Below are 20209 nucleotides of genomic sequence, written 5' to 3'. Positions count from 1 at the left end.
CTGAAAATGTGAGGGAAGCAAGTTTGGATGTGAACAAAAGCTGAGCACTCTAGTGTTGTGTGGCACTCAGAATCTTGAGCTTGTAGTGATCATAATGTGCATGTTTGATTTGAATCTTCTCATTGCTCGAGTGCCTTATCTTGCATTGAAGGACATGGGAGCTAAGTTGAATGGCTGTGATAGTGCATATCATTGACAAAGGGATAGTCTCAAGCTTATAAGGGTGAGTATAGTTTCTTCTTTTGGAAAAGAACATGGTTTTGTAGTTGGGCGATGATATACATGAAAAACAAAAATAGAAACTACACTTATAGACACTATGGTCACTAAAATAAGCAGGCTTGTTCTTGCTATTAGTACATATCTATAACAAGATGAAAGTTCAATATGGCCTACATGAGCCTATAGAGAGGAATTTAATAACAAGAGGCTATTTGGTGAGAGAGAAAATGAGAAAGTGACATTCGCATTTTGAAATCTTTATTGTTACAATAAAGTATTACATTTGTTGAAAACAAGTGTAACAATGAACTATTTGGATTATAATATATTCCATAAGCATTTAACTTACTCTATAATGGTAAAGTGTGATCTTGCCACATGCAAAAACCTCCCACATTTGGGCTAGGTGGGAGGAAGAGAGAGAGAGAGAGAGAGAGGAAAATGGTGCCCTCTTGGAAAGGTGGGAGGAAAGAGGAAATTTAAGCCTTTCAAAAAAATTTGGACTTATGCAAACTTTCAAATTTTTTGGACTTATGCAATTGATAGTGTCTCCTTCAATCTTATCAAGATCACATTTCGAAGCTGGAAAAGAGCAACACCTCCTTTGAATGCATCATAGATAGTTCGCACCTCCCCTTGGAGTTAAAAAGCATCGAGCTTTGTCACTTGACCCTCCTTGCAAGTTGAGAGAGAGAGAGAGAGAGAGAGAGAGAGTATATGTGTTCAAAGCTAGCACCCCAAAGGCACCCATAGTCGCTTGCTAGCACATGTCCACCATCCATGATGTCCACTATCCCCTATAGGGGCCCAGAGGACTGACCCATTTAACCATAGGAAGGCCTGCAAAATTGGAAGCTTCTTTAAATTCTAGTTAGCCTGCAATTAATTTCATATTTTGGGAGCTCGGGCTACAACTTGCGACCTTCTTCCAACCATAGTCGTGCTGCATTTAGGTGTCATGTGTGTGTGTGTGTGTGTGTGTGTGTGTGTGTGTGTGTGAGAGAGAGAGAGAGAGAGAGAGAGAGAGAGAGAGAGAGAGAGAGAGAGAGAGAGTAACCTATAGCGAACAAAAATGATAGTCTATGGACAATGTTGCTCTTGTCTTTGTGTAGCTCTTGTAGTTACCCATGCCATGCCTCCCATGTCATAGTAGTCCATGCTGTCACCACTGCCAACCATGCATATTACACCATCGCCTCCCATGCCTATTTCATAGCGCCATCGCCTCCCATAGTCATAGCTGTGAGTTGTTGTTGACTCCATGCTATTGACCACAATAGCAATTAATGCATAGGTTGCAAGCTACTCTCGACTCCACACTATTCAGCAACACAAAGTAGCTACCCTTTCCTCCTCTTCTTTAGCACTCCTTGAGCAGCTTCATTGCTACCCATGAGCTCTCCTATTCATAAGCTCCCCTTCCAGTGGCTCCTTGACATGACATGGATAGAGCTATTGCCATCGCTACTCACCACCTTTTTAGATAAAAAAATTTAAATTGACTTTAAAAATGTTAAGTTGGAATTTCATTAAAAGATCCATACAAGGACCCTTCCCACCCTTGAAGCAACATGTCTTGCCGTAACACTTCAAGCTCATCCTCCTCCTTCACTTGGGTTGTATGTGATTATGATCAGTGCAGAGCTGTATGGCATGCCAACATCAGTGCTAAGCCTATTTTGTTGTGTTGATTTGATAGGTGCTAGTGTCTAGCCATCAGACTATCGACACTAGCATGCAGTTGATTTGCCCACAATGCAATAGTCATGCATGAGTTTTTATTAGTGCCAATTCTTGCCATCTTACAATCAAAATCCGTTTGATTAACTTGTCCATTTGTGTGTCTCATATTTTTTAATATCTCCATCCATTTTATTGTTGCTAGCATCTATGTGTGTCATATTTGAAAATTTGAACAGTGTGTTAAATCATCATGGATAGGTATGAATAGAAGAAAACCAAGGCCGGTGTTCACAAAAAGTGTGTCTTAGCTCACATTCGTGTTTCTTTGAAACTAAAAAATGCCCCTTGGGAGCAAGAGGAGAAGGAAAACAATAACCTATGTTTTAACAAACATAGCATAAAAAACTATGTTCTATTTTTAAAATTGAAAGGCGTGTTGTGATTTCCTGAAGAGGTGTGTGAATAGGAGAAAAGCAATCCTTAAGATATAGTATTTGTGAAAAGTGTGTGTCTTAGCTTACAATCATGTCACTCTCAAGTTAAACAAGGTAAGAAGGCACAAACGCTTGCTAAGTTAAGGGGAGATGAGGGAGAGTAAGTTTAAATACATGCCCTTAATCACATGGAATTTTTGTTGTGTTTTAATATAAAATTGTATGATATATTATACATATATAATCACAAGTAGATTATATATTACAAAGATCGCCACTTAAATAATGTGAAAGGTGCACATTGCATATCCACATTTTGACATAAAATAAAATGAGAAAAAAGTAAAATAAAAATAATTAAATTTAAATTTAGAACATAAAAATTATTTTAATGTTTTTTATTAAATTTTATTTTAATAAACATAATAAAAACAAGATAGTAAAATGAATCTTTATGATGTTTTAAAATGAAAGGATCTTTATCAATAACTAATATCATGGCATCAAACTCCTATGAATACACATTTTAATCCAAAAAGTTGAATGCAACTTTAGCAAATAGCATTTAAAAGACTATCATGTCTTTCTATTCACAAGACTTTCAAGGCTCCTTGGGACACTTGTCAAGCAATGAAAATTGAGCGACCTTCACCCATAGTGCACTAAGGTCTTTAGCAGTCCAAAAATGCCTCTTGAGAGCAAGAGCAAGAGAAAAACTCCACCTAGATTTTTTACAAAAACTATGTAAATATATTGAAAATTAGCTTGATATTTGAAAATTTCCTTTCTAGAATCTCTTGAACACTATATAGGAAAACTTGGAGGAGATGGCATTGTTATATTTGTAAGAGATACAGGTTTATTAGTGCTTTATTCTATAGTAGCCCTAGACTTATTTTTGTAAAGTCTATTAGAAAGGGTAGCCTTTATAGCTATCGTCTCTTGGTAGGGCTAACTTTAATTTGCCATCTTCACTCATCCTCACGTCTATGACAACATGTCACAACTTGGAGCATACCCTTGGAGTATATACAAGGGCTAATGAGGTCATAGGTCAATTATGAGTATGACCTCTTTCTCTCAACCAACATTTTTGAATTTCTCTCTCTCTCTCTCATCTTGCTGCTCCTCTCTGTGTTAGTCTCTATCTCCCACCGACGATAGAGTGGGACAAACCGGTTGATAGGACGGTTTGAAACACTACTAAAAACAAGGTGAGGAGTCACGATGGTAAGGGGGGAAATATTTATTGGAAATAGTTCTTAATTGGTGCTGCAATTATATTGTTTCAATATAAAATTGTATTGTCCATACATACACATTATTACAAACTAGCCGTTCCAAACCAACCTATCGGTCGGTGTGGCCCCCACCACTACTTTTGATGACGGATTATGGATATGGGAAATGTCGAATGCTTCACTACAATATTCAGAGCAGAGGATCAACAATTAGGCAACCTTCTTGCGACAGATAAGAGAAAATGCCGCAGTTGCATCGATCAAAGGTACAGACAAAGTGTATAAAGCATTGGAAAAGAAGAATAAAGATCTTGAGCTAGAGCTAAAGCTAGAGCAGTCACAACAAAGGGACCTTGCATTAATGCGGGTACAAAGAGAGGAACAATTGCTCAAGGAGATAGCGGAGCTCAAGAGAGTAAATCAGCTGCTGCAAGACGGACAATAAGAAACACAACAAGAAGAAGGTACGTCAGAACAACCACACATTGAAATTCCCTCAGTCTCTTTTGCTAAGATGGAAACACAACCGGTAGAAGGGTTAGGCGGAGAAGACGACTTTCAGGTACCAATAAAAGCCGATCAAGTGCCAACGGTCCAGCTCTCAAAAGTTGAAGAAGATGCACTTAAGGAGCAGGTTGCTCAAGAGACACATGAGCAATGGAAAGGAGCAATGGATTGGGAGTTGAGAGTTCTCCATTCTGTCAATGTTACTCAACTCACTCCCAACCAAATCAATGCATAATGGCATCAACAATCACTACCATATCCCTTGATCAAGGTAGAGCTGCTACTACAGGTTAAGGAATGACTATATAAAGACATGCAAGCAGAAGGCACAAATGAAGTCCACCCCAAGTGGAGAAAGAGCTGGCTGAAGAAGAATCCCAGATACTTGATTCTATTCACAAGAGCACCTGCAACACTTCAGAAAGACCCGACTTTTTGTCCTGTATCAAGAGTAAAGACGTGGCAAGCACATGAAGCAATGACAAAGAAGCGGCCTACATGGCTGAATTTTCTGAGATTGCCAGCTCTAAAAAGGGAATGCCGACAGAGAAATACATGGTGAAAACCCTAACGGGCACCATGGCATTCTTTAAAAGTCTCCCTGATCTTTCATGTGCTATGCTCTATCAAATTTTCCGAATGCTGCTCACATGCATTGAAGTTTTTCACGAGCTAGAGCAAGCAGGAGCACCGTGGATGTCCTTCCTCGAGGGAAATAAGGGTCTATGCTACGACCTAAGCGGTCAATCTTCCGAAGAAGTCCTTTATGGCTTTTACGTCCGCTGCATGTTCTTGCCATCTTATAATATGTTGGCATTTGAGGAAGCGTTCTACACAGGGTTTTTCACTTGGCGAACAAAGATTTTTGGGCCAGTGATCAGAAACCCAACTTCTAGATTCGTAGGCTACTCAGCCATCGAGCTCAAGAACAGAGTCACCATGCAATTTTTGCAGGTACTAGACAAAGAGAGAAAGATCAGATATGAGAAAGTTTTGCATGCACTTAAAGACCACCTTGCCAGCCCCGTCAACCCAAAGATTATTTCAGCCCATAAAGCTGTGTCAAGGAACGACACAGATGAGGAGGGGGGGAATGTTAGCAGCAAGCTAACTCGGATACCATTTTTCGGAGCTCTCATTGTAAAAACATTTATTATTTTGATGATCGGGAATATTGTAACTCCTATTTTCCGGATAAACTTTGTAATTGATGAGCTAGGGCTACAAGCTTCCAGATTGTATCAATCTGTCTTTACCTATCTTAGTTAGAGCTCCCAGATTATTAGTTTTGACCACCAAAAACCTTGGCTAAGGTATAAAAGACAATTTTTGTAAAGTTATTAGGAGGTTTTTATGGATAATGAAATACACAACGTGAGCTAACGCCGCTCACTTCTCTCCTTCTCGTGCTTCCTACTCCCTCCCCGGTTCTCACATTGTAGTCGCGTCTATTGCGTTGCAACCGCACATAAGAGCTCTATGCATTGACGTAAGCATTTCACGGTATTTCGTAGCTTTTGGCGTTGCCAAGCCGCGGCCTAATTTCATCATAAGTAGTAATTTACTCTTCAAATTCAAAAACTAAGCATAGACGGGGTATTGGGGTATCATTGCCAAGCATTTAGATGCATTCTGGGTCGAAAACAATTATGTAAAAAATCCACTGCTATTAATAATCGAGATTTTTGCACTTGACTTAAAGTGAGATTGGAGACCATAAGCATGCGTGCTTAGGTTTTATAAACATGTCCTAGAAGTTTCGTTACATTTGGATGTCATTTGATGCTGTAACGGATGCGATTTGTTTGCTGATGAGCGATTGGCTTTTGGTGATTTCAGTCACTTGAGTGTAGCTTGAGTTAGATGTAAGTTGTTTGTTGTTTTCCAAGAGATTGACAACCTCTTGTAGCCTCTATGCACTAGTCGAGTCAGATTCGTCCCATGGATTGACACTTTAATCGTGGTTCTCGTTATGTCTGCATTAAGATAGGAGTGAGGTTAGACACCCGTCTCACATGGGCCAATGGCAACAATGCAAATTTGCCCTGCCTCTCCACTTCTCTTGCCTATGTCCCTCCCCCTTAGCCAACATTTTCGTGTCTTTGTCGTTGCCATTGAAGCTCAATACAAGGTAGTGGGTATCCTCCTCGTCCATTTCTCTTGCCTGCGCATGCCTCCTCAATTTTTTGACGATGCATGACAGCTCAACCTAGCCCTGTCCCCTAGCTCGGATGTGCCTTAACTGGTATGGACTTCAACATGGCAAACAATAGGTTGATGTAGGATAACGAGTGGGCGGAACAAATTGCGCATGATGATGTCTTGCCTGGCAGGGTTTGTTGCACATGTGGTGGCCTCTCCCATTCTAACAAATTCCCCGATATGACAGTGTCTTACCTACCAACTGCCCTGCATCTAAAGAGCACTCCAACCCTGCACTCTAACCCAAGGCACAATTCCAATTGTCTTGCATCCAAAGGGAGCAATCCTATCCTGCCCAATTGCCATCATGCAGAGTTTATTTCCCCGCTCCTCCTGCATTGCCTGTTATGCAATACAAATTCTTTTAAGATGTACTTAAATAATAATATTCTTTCACAATGGAGATATTGATATATCTCACATCATCGGATTAAACTTCTATGAATGCACCCCTAATGTTTTATTCTTTAAGGACTTTTTTAGCAAGCCGAATTTCTTTAATGAGAATTCAAGCATTCTTGCCCAATCAAATACAAAGGTGCACCTTCGGGCATCACTTATTTGCAATCGAACCCATAACTGGATCACAAAGATCTAATGCTCAACCAACTGAGCTAGCTCCTGTCGCTCGATAGGGGATAACTTTAAAACAAAAAAACAAAACTTACAATTGTTAGTAAACTATAATGATCAACCCAAAAAATAACAAGGTCTTGTCATGCTCGTGTTGAGCCATGACGTCATCCAGGGACCATAACTACATCAGCTCTTAGGGCAGCCACCCCTACCAACCCGTTCCCTTATCCTTGATACACAAGGTCCATTATCATGTTCTTCTGAGATCTTTTAATTATCGATGCCAAGATTTCCCCGTCTTAGGCATGCCATCTGCTGACAACAAGGCACACGTAGTCCTAGACCAATCCTCTGAGTGTTGCTTGCACCCGAGTGTCCATATTAGCACTTTGCTTTTTTGTATAATTTCTGCGAAGCTTGCCACCTCAAAACCTCCTTCAAACACACGGTGGTTCCTTGTCTGCCATATATTATGCAAGAAGAAGTACTTGACGATTTGAGTGCTAATAAGGAGGGCATATTCTTCCATCCAAGGAATAGATCAGTCTTGAAAAAACCAATTTTCCATGTTCTTTGGACCCACGTGCATATTTTCCTTAGTTGTGCAATCCATGAATAGCTGGGCCAGATATTCACTAGCCAACCTGCACCCCAAGCATCGATCTGACCCAATCCCTCTCTCCTGAATCTTCACCCCCATCGGAAGAGCACCCCAAATTACCTTCCATAGAAATACCTTCATGTGCTATGGAACCTTTGGCTTCTAGATGTTCTCCATTACTTGCTCCCACCTTTCCTCCGGCCATTGTTTTTTCCATATCTTGTTAAGGGGACTAGACCAATTCTTCTTATGCATCAATGTATGATAAATGTATTTAGGATGGGGTTTCCATAAGAGACTGCTTTCGGGCCATTTCAGGCATTCCAGTCATACTCCGAATCACAAATTGGCATCACTGTATTGTCAAGCTCTTTCATCACTTTGTGGACAAGCAAGACGTCCAAGCTATTAAGTTGGTATTGGGTAACCAGAAGGTCAATGGTTTCCCAAATCTTGTTGTCACTGTCCCAGAAGTGCCCAAGTCGATTCAGACCCTTATTATTCAGCTTCCTGGCTGTCTCTATCCAACAGGGAATTTGTGGTGGATCTACAACTTTGGAAAGCCAGGGAGACCAATGCAAAATGGAGTTCTTGAAGTATCTGGTTTTTTCCCCCCACTTTAAGACTCCTGCTACTCTTGCATTTTCTTACCAATTCTCCTGAGCTGCCCCCCAGTCTTAGGGTAGACCACGTCGGGGCAAACAGTTTGTCATGAAACTCCACTCCTCTCCACTTTCCACCTTTTGAGCCACGTTTAGCTACTTCTATCATATCTTTGATCATTACAGCCCAAACTTGATCCTGTTTAGCCAAGGAAACAACAAATTTGGTGCAACAAGCTTCTGCATGGGCCACAGGGTTGAGAATTCTGAGGCCTCCTTGATTTATTGGCCAAGCAACCGATTCCCAACGGGCCCATTGTCATGGCCTGGAGGATTTTGTGACAAAAACCTTTTTACTGGTTTTAAGAACTCTTTCTAGTGACACTTAGCCATCTTGAGAAGCGGTCTAGTGAAGGCAACATAAGGAATCATAAAGGCATTTATCACTTTTATCCGACTTGGGAATGGGAGAAGAGCATACTCCCACCTACTTTTTTTTTTTTGATTTTTTCAAGCACCCACTCAAATCTTTGCTTGTGAGTTATATCCACCCCCAAGGCGGCTCCCAAATGTCAGAAGATATTTCCTTTTGTGACAATCTCCCCCGACCAGTCAGAAGGGTCAAATGAGTCATTTTTCGATAGGGAGATCAGCCTTGACTTCTCTATATTACACTGGGACCCCAAAGCTACTGAGAATATTTGTACAATCTCCAAAGCTTTCATGATGACTTGGGGGCACGCCTTCAGAAAGAGGAGAGAATTGTTTGCAAAATTTTTGCTAGGAGTTGGCTATTTCCTGGTAAGGCCAGGCCTTGCAACTCCCCTTGTTCTGCACTAGCTTCAAGCGTCGTGATTAAAGGATGTGATCCTATGGCAAAAAGCGCGGGGGGGAGGGGGGGGGGGGGTAGAGGACATCCCTCCTTAATAGACCTTTTGACCTCAAAAGAGCCCACAATTCTATTGTTGAAGCTCTGAATGGCTTCTAGCCCCTAGTACACGTACAAGACAACATAAGCGAGGCCCAAATCCCAGAGCTTCCATGACGGCTTTTATATATGTCCATGTTATTCTGTCATAAGCCTTATCCAGGTCCAACTCCACAAGAATGCACTCTTGCTTTGTGACAGTTGCGTATCCGATGCCCACCATTGCTGCCAAGATGTTATCATAAATGGACCTTCCTTTGATGAAACCATGTTGATGGGGAGAGATAACCTTGGTGAGTAAGGGGGCTAGTCTGAGGGCTACTGCTTTAGCAATAATTTTGTAGGCCACTGACATCATCATTATAGGGCGCCAATGTTTCAATTGAGAACAACAGATCTATTTTGGGATGGGTTTGATAAGCCCTCTCTTAACACTTATCTCCAACGACCCTTTGACAATGGCTTTATTGGCCAACCTTGTGATTGGGACCTTGAGATCATCCCAAAATTCTCTATAGAATTCCATCGTCATCCCATCCCAACCCGCGGATTTTTCCTTGCCAAGGGCTTGCAATGCTAGTGAACATTCGTCTTCGGAAAATGCCCATTCCAAGCTATTAGCTTTTGAGTGGGGAATCTTTTTCTTGACACTCTGAAGTAAGGTCCCTCTGGCTTCTTCCACTTCTTGGGACTGGATCTTTGGCCGCCCAATGATTTGACTAAGATAGCTCAACATCAGACCCACCATCTCATCTTGGTTATGAGCTGTTGTCCCTTTCTCATCATATAGCGAGCGGACGTGGCCCCAGCTCTTCTTGATTTTTGAAGCCCTAGAAAACTGAGCTTGGTAGAGGCTTCAAGTTGCAGGAAAGTCTCCCTGGAGAGAAGCCTTGCCTTTTTTATATCTTCTAACTGCTCATTAGCAAGGTTAGATTTGGCTTCAAGCCATCGTTTGTGCTCATCCTCAGTAGGAAGCCCATTGGCTTTTTTGGAGGTAAGCAAATGTACCTTCGCTGTAAGATGTAGACGGTGTATCTCCCTAACTTTCTTGATTCGGGGGCCTGAGGTTTTGATTGCTTTCTGGATGCTCCGAGCAAAGAGGCCCACACATTGTGTTTGTTGAGGTCGACATCTTTTTTGAGCTTACCCATTGCTTTCTTGGTTAGATTCCTGAATAGAGGGTCTTTGAATAGGTGTGCCCGTGTCACTAACAGTTTTTTTCCACCTCTTGGGGCCTGCTCCTCCCTTGTATTCTTCTTAAAATGTATGTGCAGAGGTATGTGATCCGAAAGGCTTTTTGTTGGGACTACCTTCATCTCCATCAACGATGGTATCCAGTCAGCTTGGTGTGAGCAATAAAATCTGTCCAGCCTGGAGGCAGTGCGGGCATATTGTAGGCTTGTGTAGGTGAAACCAGGCGTGATGTTCCATGGGCTAACTTCCCATAAGTCGATCATCACCCACTTTTCACACAAACTTTGCCATTTAGACCTTTGCGAGCCAGCCAGCATACTAGAGGATCCTGTTCTATCCCTGCTCTTTTCTATCATATTGAAGTCGCCAACCAACAACCACTCGCCTTCAATAGAAGTATCTCTAAGATGCATCCATAGTTTAGCTCTCTCTTTTGCATTGCAAGGACCGTACACATTCACAATGGTGGAGGGATAACTTTTAATGTCTTTGTAACAAAATGTAAATTTAATAAGCATAAGAAAGAATATTTTTTTTTCATGAAATGTCCTTGTAGGAGATCCTTAAATGAAAAAATTCTTTCATAAATCAAAATATAACAATATTTCACATTGTGGGGTCAAACTTCCATCAATGCACTTCTAATACTTTGTTCTCTAAGGATTTTTTAAGCCGTCCAAATAAACAAAGACAAAAAAAGAAGAAGAAGTTAAGAGAAATTTAAATGAAGGACCAAATTACAATGATGAAAAGACCCATTTACAATTTAAAAGAAAGATATAATCTTTACAAAACTTTTCAAGAGGACACATGTCTACCATTGACAACCTCCGCATCAATGATCGAAAAATTACACCATTTCTCCACCACTTTGCTTTGGCGTTCTTCAAGCCGATTAATGATTAGGAAAACACTTGGAAGCATTATTACATAATGAAAACAAGGTGAAAATTCACTATAGCCTACATAAGGCTATTGAGAAGAATTTCATAAATAAGAGGCTTCTTTGTGAGAGAGAAAAATAGAAAGTGACACTAGTATTTAAAACATGTGGCATCACATTAAATAATATATTTTTTGAAAAAAATTATATTTACATTACAATATATCCCAAAAACATAAAAAATAATGTTTAACAAAATACTCAATGTCCCTCTTTGCAGAGAGAGGTATGTAACAAATGTCAACACCTTCGTACAAGGACTTCACAAAATTTATAAAAAAACTTTACTATCATTAGCTGCCATGTGGCACTAATCAGCAAGCTTTATCCAATGGTCTAGAGATACACTCAAAAGTCCAAAAAACAAAGTGAAAGAGGATGGAAAAGATTATGGGTGACTCAATACCAAATCCCAGAGGGGTAAACAAACAAGGGCCAACAAAAAATAGTAAAAATGAAAGTTTGTCACGTTATAGGTTGATGGGTCTATGCTCGCCCCATTAGGTGGAATCTCACAAGATTCCACCCCCATTTTAATAGCTGGAAGGAATTTGCATGTTAAATTGACGTTAGTGCATGGATCTGGAGCTCACGACCACGCCGCTAGGATTGAGACGTATGGCCATCATTGTCTCTTATATGAGCCAAAAGCATTAAAAAAAATGATCTTCTGCACTGCTCCCTTGCGCACTGTATGTGGCTCCAGGTGGTTATGTGCCTTCCCAAGGCAATAGATCCCTGCACGCAGTAGATCCCTACGTGTCCTGCAATTTGCATGCCCCTCCTTCCGTTAGCTCCTCACGTCATTCTCTCTCAGTGCCTCCCCTCCCCCCCCCCCCCCTTTTAACTTTCCCATTATGCATCTTCCCAGATTCTTATGAAACTAATGAATCAAAAATTAAACAGACATAAAAGAGAAAAAATTGTAGCTTTTGATAAGAAGATTGATTGTCTATCAATACAAGATGATAAAACTAGAACTTGAGCTGGTTATGTAGGCTTTGGAGACGGTTTGCTTCATTAATTTTAGACATAATTGCCTTTTTTGCGAGGTAATTAAGTACTCAAAACAGATCTCAATTGTCAAAAAGGAACAAAGATGAAAAAATCTTGAGAATTTTTGAAATTCTAGGGGTATTTTGGAAATTTTCACAAATTAGAGAGATATTTTGGTAAATTTTTCCTCCATTTATTTGTATTATATCCCAACTTTAGGAGGGAAGGTGAGACCATGACCCGCCATGTCCCAATTTCTCTTGTCTTTTACATTTCCTTAAACTTTTCAATCCATCAAGCCCAAAGGCAGCACCCAAGATACCTCTTGAAACAAATGAAACAAGTGAAAGGGTCACGGTGGCTTTCTAAAACAATAAGAAAATGATAAAATCATTAGGTTGAGTTTAACTAAAATTATAAAGATAAAGTGTTATTCACGAATATCTCTTTTATTAAGGGATTGAGTTTCCTCTTTGCAAAGAAGCAAACAGAAAATAATAGTCGAATTTTTGAATTTGCAAAATTTTTGAACTAAGTTCTCACATATTTCACCATTTTTTCTTCCCTTTATCATGGTTTGCTCATTTAATGTGTGTGTGTGTGTATATATATATGTGTGTGTGTGTAAAATAAATAAATATATATATGTGTGTATGTATATATATATATATAAATTTCACTAGAATTATGCAACGTGAAGCTTCACTTTAGCATTCTAAAAGAATAGAATGCAACTGAAGTCAAGCCGTGTAAGGATCATAAATGAAAAGTGACATAGAGAGATTCATTTAATGTTTTAAAATGAAAATAATATTTAAATAAATCTCCATCATTCCATCATGACACTGAAAATAATAAAAATATTCTTCACTCAACTCAACAGTAAAGCTTCTTTTAGAAAGCCAAACAAAATTGTAACAACATATTATTTGGGAGGTTGTTCTTCCTATTTATTACAAAAGAGACATTAACTAAGCATTATCTTTTGTGCATGAGACATGCCATTGTGAGAGATAGTTGACATTTGTTTCTTATTTCTTTACACAAATACATTGAGTAGTGGGTATTTCTCATCCAGCTTTCACCTTGTTCTTATGAAACTTTTATCTAAGATTTAGAATGCCAAATTAATTTACAGGCCCACGTTGGCATTCTAAAACTATGAAAGGAAGTCAATACATGTAAAGCTTCTAAATGAAAATATTTCGCAAACTAAAAGGAAAAGAAGATTTTAAAGGAAAGGTAGTTCAATTAATATAGTAACTAGTAAAATTAATAAAAGGAAAAGAAGATTTTAAAGGAAAGGTAGTTCAATTAATATAGTAACTAGTAAAATTTTAAATGTGCACCTACCTAACTAACAAACTAACACTCTTTCTCTCTCTCTCTCTCTCTCTCTCTCTCTCTCTCTCTCTCGCGCGCGGACTCTCAGAAGAGTCCTTCCTCGTTGTTTCTTGGCAAAATTTGGCAGTCCGGAAAACCCTAGTGATTTTTGAGCTTAGCGATGTCCTGAGCACCTATCTTATCGGCGGCATCCTTCACGTCTCAAGTGAGATGACTGTTAAGTATGGAGCCTGATTTACCCTTGTAATTTTTTGTGGTAAAAGCGCACATTTGTAAGGTCCCCATTATGAGGAGAAGCCATCGTACATGAAGAAAAATCACTCACCAGAAACCAAAATTTTCACGGACAAGAATCAGGGGCAACTTTAAAGGCCTAGGGGGCGGAGACCTCCGAGATTTTTTTTTTGCTAAAATATTCTTTTTCACCGGAATATTATGGCCGGACGGCGGTCGGAAAGTGATCGGAAAACAACCGGTCGGTTGGCCGATGGCCGGTAGTCAATGGCCGATGGCCGGTGGTCGGAAGTTAATGGCCGGTGGCCGAATTCAAAAGCGGACTTGTCTTCTCAAGGGCGGCCACACATGGGCGGATTGGAGGGTTCAATTTGGACTTATTCGCACAAGGGCGGCTACACATGGCTGTCTCTCATAAAAGAGGGCAGCCCTTTTGGCCTATAAAAGGAGGCCATTTCTACACACATTTCATAGTGTGAAGTTGATGCAACAAAGTGATTGTGAGGTGGTGAGAGTGAAACAAGGCGGGAGCTCCATTAAGGGTATAATCCCTTTGTAAACTACTTCTTGTTTTGAAGTACTAAAGCCATTGAGTGGCTGCTTTCCCATGGACATAGCCCACATTGGGTGAACCACGTATATCGTGTGTACTCTCTCTCTCTCTCTCTCTCTCTCTCTCTCTACTCTATAATCTCGTGTATATAAATCAGTCTCTCTCATTAAATAATCTACTCAATTATCTATTTAGCTACGTCTTATTTCCTAACAATGACTTCATCTGTCATCTCGCCCCATCAAAGCACTGGCTCAAAACCCCCTACTATTTGGGCCTTTGGCGCGCTCCCCCACCAAGCACTCGTGCAAAGTAATTGCCCTGTCTTGCATGGAGGAGGCCTCAACGACTTTGACCCAGGCTCTTTCTCTCCACACAACCCTTTAGCTGCTACCTTTCTTCACGGCATCGATCATCACATCCCCCTCATCGGCAGTGCAGAGAAGCTTGAAGCTGCAAGGCTGCTACGACATGACTTCGGTTTCTTCTCCTAGCAACCAACTCCCCCCCAACATGCAAGTGGACCTTTGGGTCTTGCTGAAGGCCTTGCCGCTCCAACCACCCATGGCCCTTCCACGGTCCCTCAATAGGGAGGAAGCAGTGGCGCTATTGGAGGAGGCGGTCAATCGAATGGACGGTAAGCCATATGTTATTCTGCCTGCTCTTCAAGTTAGAAAAACTCAGAATGATTTTGAAAACAGGGCCCTGATAGGGCTTCTTGTTGGTCCTTGCCCACCAGCAGATGTTCTACGTGGGTGGATTCGAAACCAATCGGGAGCAATAGGAGCAGAAGTTGAGACCATACAGGCCCTCCCCAAAAACCAATATGTGTTTGTGTTTAAAACTGCAGACATGGCTTTCCGAGTGCTAAGCACAGGCCAATGGCTGTTGCGAGCAACCCCCCTCTACCTCTTTAAATGGAATAAAGACTACAAAGCCAAGAGCGATGCCTTCAACCACTTCCCAGTTTGGGTGGAGTTCCCGAACCTCCCCTACACTATCATAATCATCTCAGGGCCATAGGGGCTCAGCTAGGCAAAGTATTAGGGGGCCGACCCAGAGGTGATTATATCCCGCCATGGCACCCACAGGCCCTCATTGAAATGGATATTTCAGTGGAGCTCCCCCAATCCATGCTGATTGCCCTAGATGACAGAGAGTTCTTTGAATAACCATTAAGCTACAAATACCTCCCAAACGCTTTGTTTTCACTGTGGAACGAAGGGGCATTTTGTTAGGGATTGCCCCAAGAAGAACCCTAAACCAAAGCAGGTCTCTCCTAGCTCTGCCCACAATAAGGGTAGCACTCAAGCATCCCCCCGAGTCTCCCTACTGTAGCCCCCCAAGTCAGAGAAACCAATGGCTCATAAGTCTCAGCTGGACAAGGGAAAAGCTTAGGGCCCCAATAGGTTTGCCCTACTCGCATCACTGCTAGAGTGGGAAGATTCTAACGTGGCAGAGTCCATTGACCCCGACTCGGAAGAAGAAGAGGATGCAGATTCAAGGCTTGAAAGGCAAGTGAATCATGCCGATTGCACCACAACCCTCGACCTTAACAAGTCCTCCACCAGCAACGAGCCCAACAAAGAGAACATCGCCCTTGGTTAGAAGGGTACAGCTGAGACTGGCCCAACCCCCATGGAGGTTTAGAAAGACAACAAGAGGGGACACACCTCAGTGTCACAAGCCTCTCCTAGAGCCCATATCAAAAACCGCAAAGACAGACGTACTCCCCGATGAAAATCGTGTCTTGGAATATTAAGGATCTTTCAGACCCTTAATATTAAGGGTCTTTCAGACCCACTCAAAGCGAAAAAAATTAGGGCTTGGCTCAACAACTTTCCTGTTGAGGTCATTGGACTCCAAGAAATAAAGACTGTAGGTGACGAGCTCTCTCAAAGACTCTTTATTATCTCAAAAGAAAACCTTTGGCATTGCTCCCCTCATGATAGGGGATCAGGTGGTACAACACTCTGCATTCCTCAAGCATGGATGGTGAATCCAGAGAAATCTGGCAAAGGAGCCTACTGGGTAGGTGTGGCAGTCGAGTCCCCTGTTCAATGCATGCTGGTGTTTGTTTATGCAGGAGGTTCTGCTAGAGATAGAACTCAACCATGGAAGCAGCTTCTAGCTCAAAATGGTCCAACCATTCTCATTGGGAACTTCAATATGGTAGAGGCTATTGAAGACCATTTTCAAAACAGGGGCAACGTCATTGTAGGAGCAGAGCTTTAGGAGTGGAATCAGCTAAAAGAACACCTTGACTTGTGGGATGTTGGGTCACATGGAAAGTTCACATGGCCCCAATGCTAGAAAAGCTAGATTAGACAGATGCTATATGAGTACCTCCCTGGCCAGAAGCTTTGATAGAATTAAAGCTAAACCTAGACACACGTCCTGTACCTCCGACCACTACCCATTAGTGGTCACCTTGGATGACAAATGTAGGAAAGTCAAGAATCACTGGCTCCACACGGACACCTCTCTATTTCAGTTGGAGGAGGTGCGGAGTAGCATTAAGGCACTATGGGTGCAAGCATTCTCAAAGGGGTTCACTCCATCCAAAGCGTGGACAATGGCAATATCAAACACTCAAAAAACAATGATAATGTTCAGAAAAAAAGTCACAGAGATCCGAAGGACACGTGAGGACCAGATATACAGTGAACTTGCTGAGATGGAATGCAACAAGAGCCCTAATACTGACACTCAGGATAAAATATCCACACTGAGACACCAACTCCGTGTGGAGGAGGACCTCACCCTTTTGCATACTGCAACCTTCTTTAGAGAATGGTGGGCAGGCAAAGTGGATAAGCCCACAAAAGAAATGTTTAAAAATCTAAGAAGAAAACACCTAAGAGAATCAATCCCTTACCTTGTAGGTCCCAAGGGTAAAGCCACCAATGAAACCGAAAACCTGGAAATAGCAAGGGAGCATTTCACCCTTTTATTCAGCCCCAAGGAACAACCAGACAAGGCGGTGACCTTAGCCCGTGAGCAAATCAAAAAATGCAGGCCGAGAGTGATCCCCACTCATGTAGCGGTCTAGCTCGATTCAGGCCTCCAGTGTGGGAAATAAAAAGGGCAATTGATTCTTCAAAACACAAGAAGACCCCTGGCAGCAAAATTCTATCAGACCTTCAAGGAAGTACTCTTTCCCATCCTCCCTAGAGTGTGGGAGGAATCAGTGAAACAGGGAGCCCTACCAGTTCAACTCAACACGGGCGTCATCAAGCTGCTATATAAGAAAGGCCCTAAGGAGGTCATTTCTAATTGGAGATCTCTTACCATGTTGAATTCTGCATACAAAATCTTTGCCAAAGCCATAGCACTAAGAATTTCCCCAGCCCTGGTAGAGTGGTTGTGCACTGAGCAAAAACGGTTCATCAAAGGTCGGAGAATCATGGAAGCTGTTATTGCTATGTGGGAAGGGATTGAATATGCAGAAGAGTCTTGTCAGGACTTCGTCTTTGTCAAAGTAGATTTCGACAAAGCCTACGATAGATTAGAATGGACATTCATCCTTGACTGCCTGACCATGATGGGCTTTGGTCCAAGCATGATCAGGTTCATCAAGTCTCTTCTGGGTAATGCTCAAGCAAGGGTGGCACTCAATAACGGCATATCAGACCCATTTCCTCTCAATCGCTCAGTCCGACAGGGATACCCCCTTGCCCCTTTTCTCTTTGTGACCTCGGCGGACTCCCTCAATTGGTTGGTCAAAGCTAAAATGGGAGATGGATCACTCAAAGGAATTTCACTACCGGATGGAAGACAGTAGTGCCTTTCACAATTCGTTGATGACACCAATGGCCTACTCAACAATGATGATCAATCACTTCAATGCTTCTGGGGATGTCTGAGGACTTTCTACTCTGCCTTGGGATCTCGGATTAACCACTCCAAAACTGGAATCAGTGCCTCCCTCCCTCCCCTCCAAAGATGGATCATTGAACAAGGTTGCTCGATCCTAAAAGACGGGGTCATCTTTTGGCTCCTAGGTATCCCATGTGGGTTTAGGGTATCTATGGCACAGAGGTGGCAATGGGTATTGGAGCGTTTTTCCTCCAAACTAAATCGATGGACAGGATTTCAGGCAAATATTGCAGGAAGGGCACTAGTTGTCAAGCATTTTATTTCCTCCTATGTCCTATTCTTCCTCTCCTGTTGGAGGCCACCTGACTCCCAGTTAAAGGACATTACCAGGGCATGCAAAAACTTTCTATGGTCAGGTGACTCGATGAGGAAGGGCCTAGCCAAGGTTAGCTGGGATGTATGCTGCCTCCCCAAGGAACAAGGTGGACTTGGCCTCACCAACTTCAATAGATGGGCAGATAAACTAGCAGTCAAACTAGTCCTCAGAGCCTTAGACAATCCCGATGAGGAGTGGGCCTCATTGCTTTTTAGGAACATCAGCAAATGCAAAGCCAAAGGGAGCAATGGGATGCACCCTCTCCTATGGCTCACAGTCTTCTTTGGACCTGCCGAGATAACGCCCAGTGGCTCCCTCCTCCTTAAATCTTTGTGGGGAGCATGGAACAGGTACGAAAACCACCTTAGAGTCAACTGGGACTCCAAGTATAGCCTTCACCTAAGAGCTCATGAATCAATTTGGTGGTCGATGTCTCCGATTCCCCCTCTCAACCAGGCTCAGAGCAGAACAGCTAAGCGTATTCACAACAAGGGCATTACAACTTGGAGAAACTTGTGGCATAGATTGGAGCACAGGTGGCTCGCCCAAACCGAGCTCACAAGTCGGTACAACCTGCAACCCTGGGAGCTATCTCTGATAACTAGCAGGAAATCCCTTAACCCCCCCACCCTAGCCCCTAACCTTACAGAACTGCTATACGTTTCCCTCAACAGAAAGTGGAGGACCTCACTGGACCGACGTCAATGGGCCTTCAAATTCGAGTCAATTTGGAACATAGGAATCCCAGCCAAACACTTAGTCTTGCTCTGGTCAATCCTCCACAAGGCGGTCTGGACGGGACACAGGATGAGGCTTGTCGGGTAAGGCGCTGGGCTCTGTAAGAGATGCAATAGGGCCGAGGAGGACATCCCCCACCTCTTTATGAATTGCCCCAAAAGTCTAGAAATCTTGTCCCCCTTGAACTCTGGGCTTGGGTGTTAGGAAATTAGATGTAGCTAAATAGATAATTGAGTAGATTACTTAATGGAGAGAGACAGATTTATATACATGAGATTATAAAGTAGAGAGAGAGAGAGTACACACAATATACGTGGTTCACCCAATGTGAGCTACGTCCACGGGAAAGCAGCCACTCAATGGCTTTAGTACTTCAAAACAAGAAGTAGTTTACAAAGGGATTATACCCTTAATGGAGCTCCCGCCTTGCTTCACTCTCACCACCTCACACTCACCTTGTTGCATAAACTTCACACTATGAAATGTGTGTAGAAATGGCCTCCTTTTATAGGCCAAAAGGGCTGCCCTCTCTTATGAGAGACAGCCATGTGTAGCCGCCCTTTTGCGAATAAGTCCAAATCGGACCCTCCAATCCGCCCATGTGTGGCCGCCCTTGAGAAGACAAGTCCGCTTTTGAATTCGGCCACCGGCCACCGGCCATTGACTTCCGACCACTGGCCACCGGCCATTGACTTCCGACCACCGGCCATCGGCCATTGACTACCGGCCAACGGCCAACCGACCGGTTGTTTTCCGACCACTTTTCGGCCGCCGGCCGGCCATAATATTCCGGCGAAAAAAAAAAGTCTCGGGGGCCTCCGCCCCCGAGGCCTTTAAAGTTGCCCCTGATTCTTTTCCGTGAAAATTTTGGTTTCCGGTGAGTGATTTTCCTTCACGCACGATGGCTTCTCCTCATAATGGGGGCCTTACAAATGTGCGCTTTTACCACAGAAAATTACAAGGGTAAATCAGGCTCCATACTTAACAATCTCCCACTTGGAGACTGATCTCCAAAC

The 20209-nt window shown here is 42.4% G+C and overlaps 1 protein-coding gene across 1 annotated transcript; it reads left to right on the top strand.

The window, feature by feature from the left end:
* The first annotated feature begins 17666 nt into the window (after positions 1-17666).
* LOC147458319 (secreted RxLR effector protein 78-like) lies at positions 17667-18044 on the top strand. Its single transcript, XM_086513421.1, has one exon. It carries the CDS (start codon positions 17667-17669, stop codon positions 18042-18044), a length of 378 nt encoding a protein of 125 aa, XP_086369547.1.
* Positions 18045-20209: the final 2165 nt, after the last annotated feature.

This window comes from Adiantum capillus-veneris, chromosome 5 (assembly GCF_014529385.1).
Source record: "Adiantum capillus-veneris isolate H3 chromosome 5, ASM1452938v2, whole genome shotgun sequence".
Lineage (NCBI taxonomy): Eukaryota > Viridiplantae > Streptophyta > Polypodiopsida > Polypodiales > Pteridaceae > Adiantum > Adiantum capillus-veneris.
This window is presented reverse-complemented; position numbering and strand designations above follow the sequence as displayed.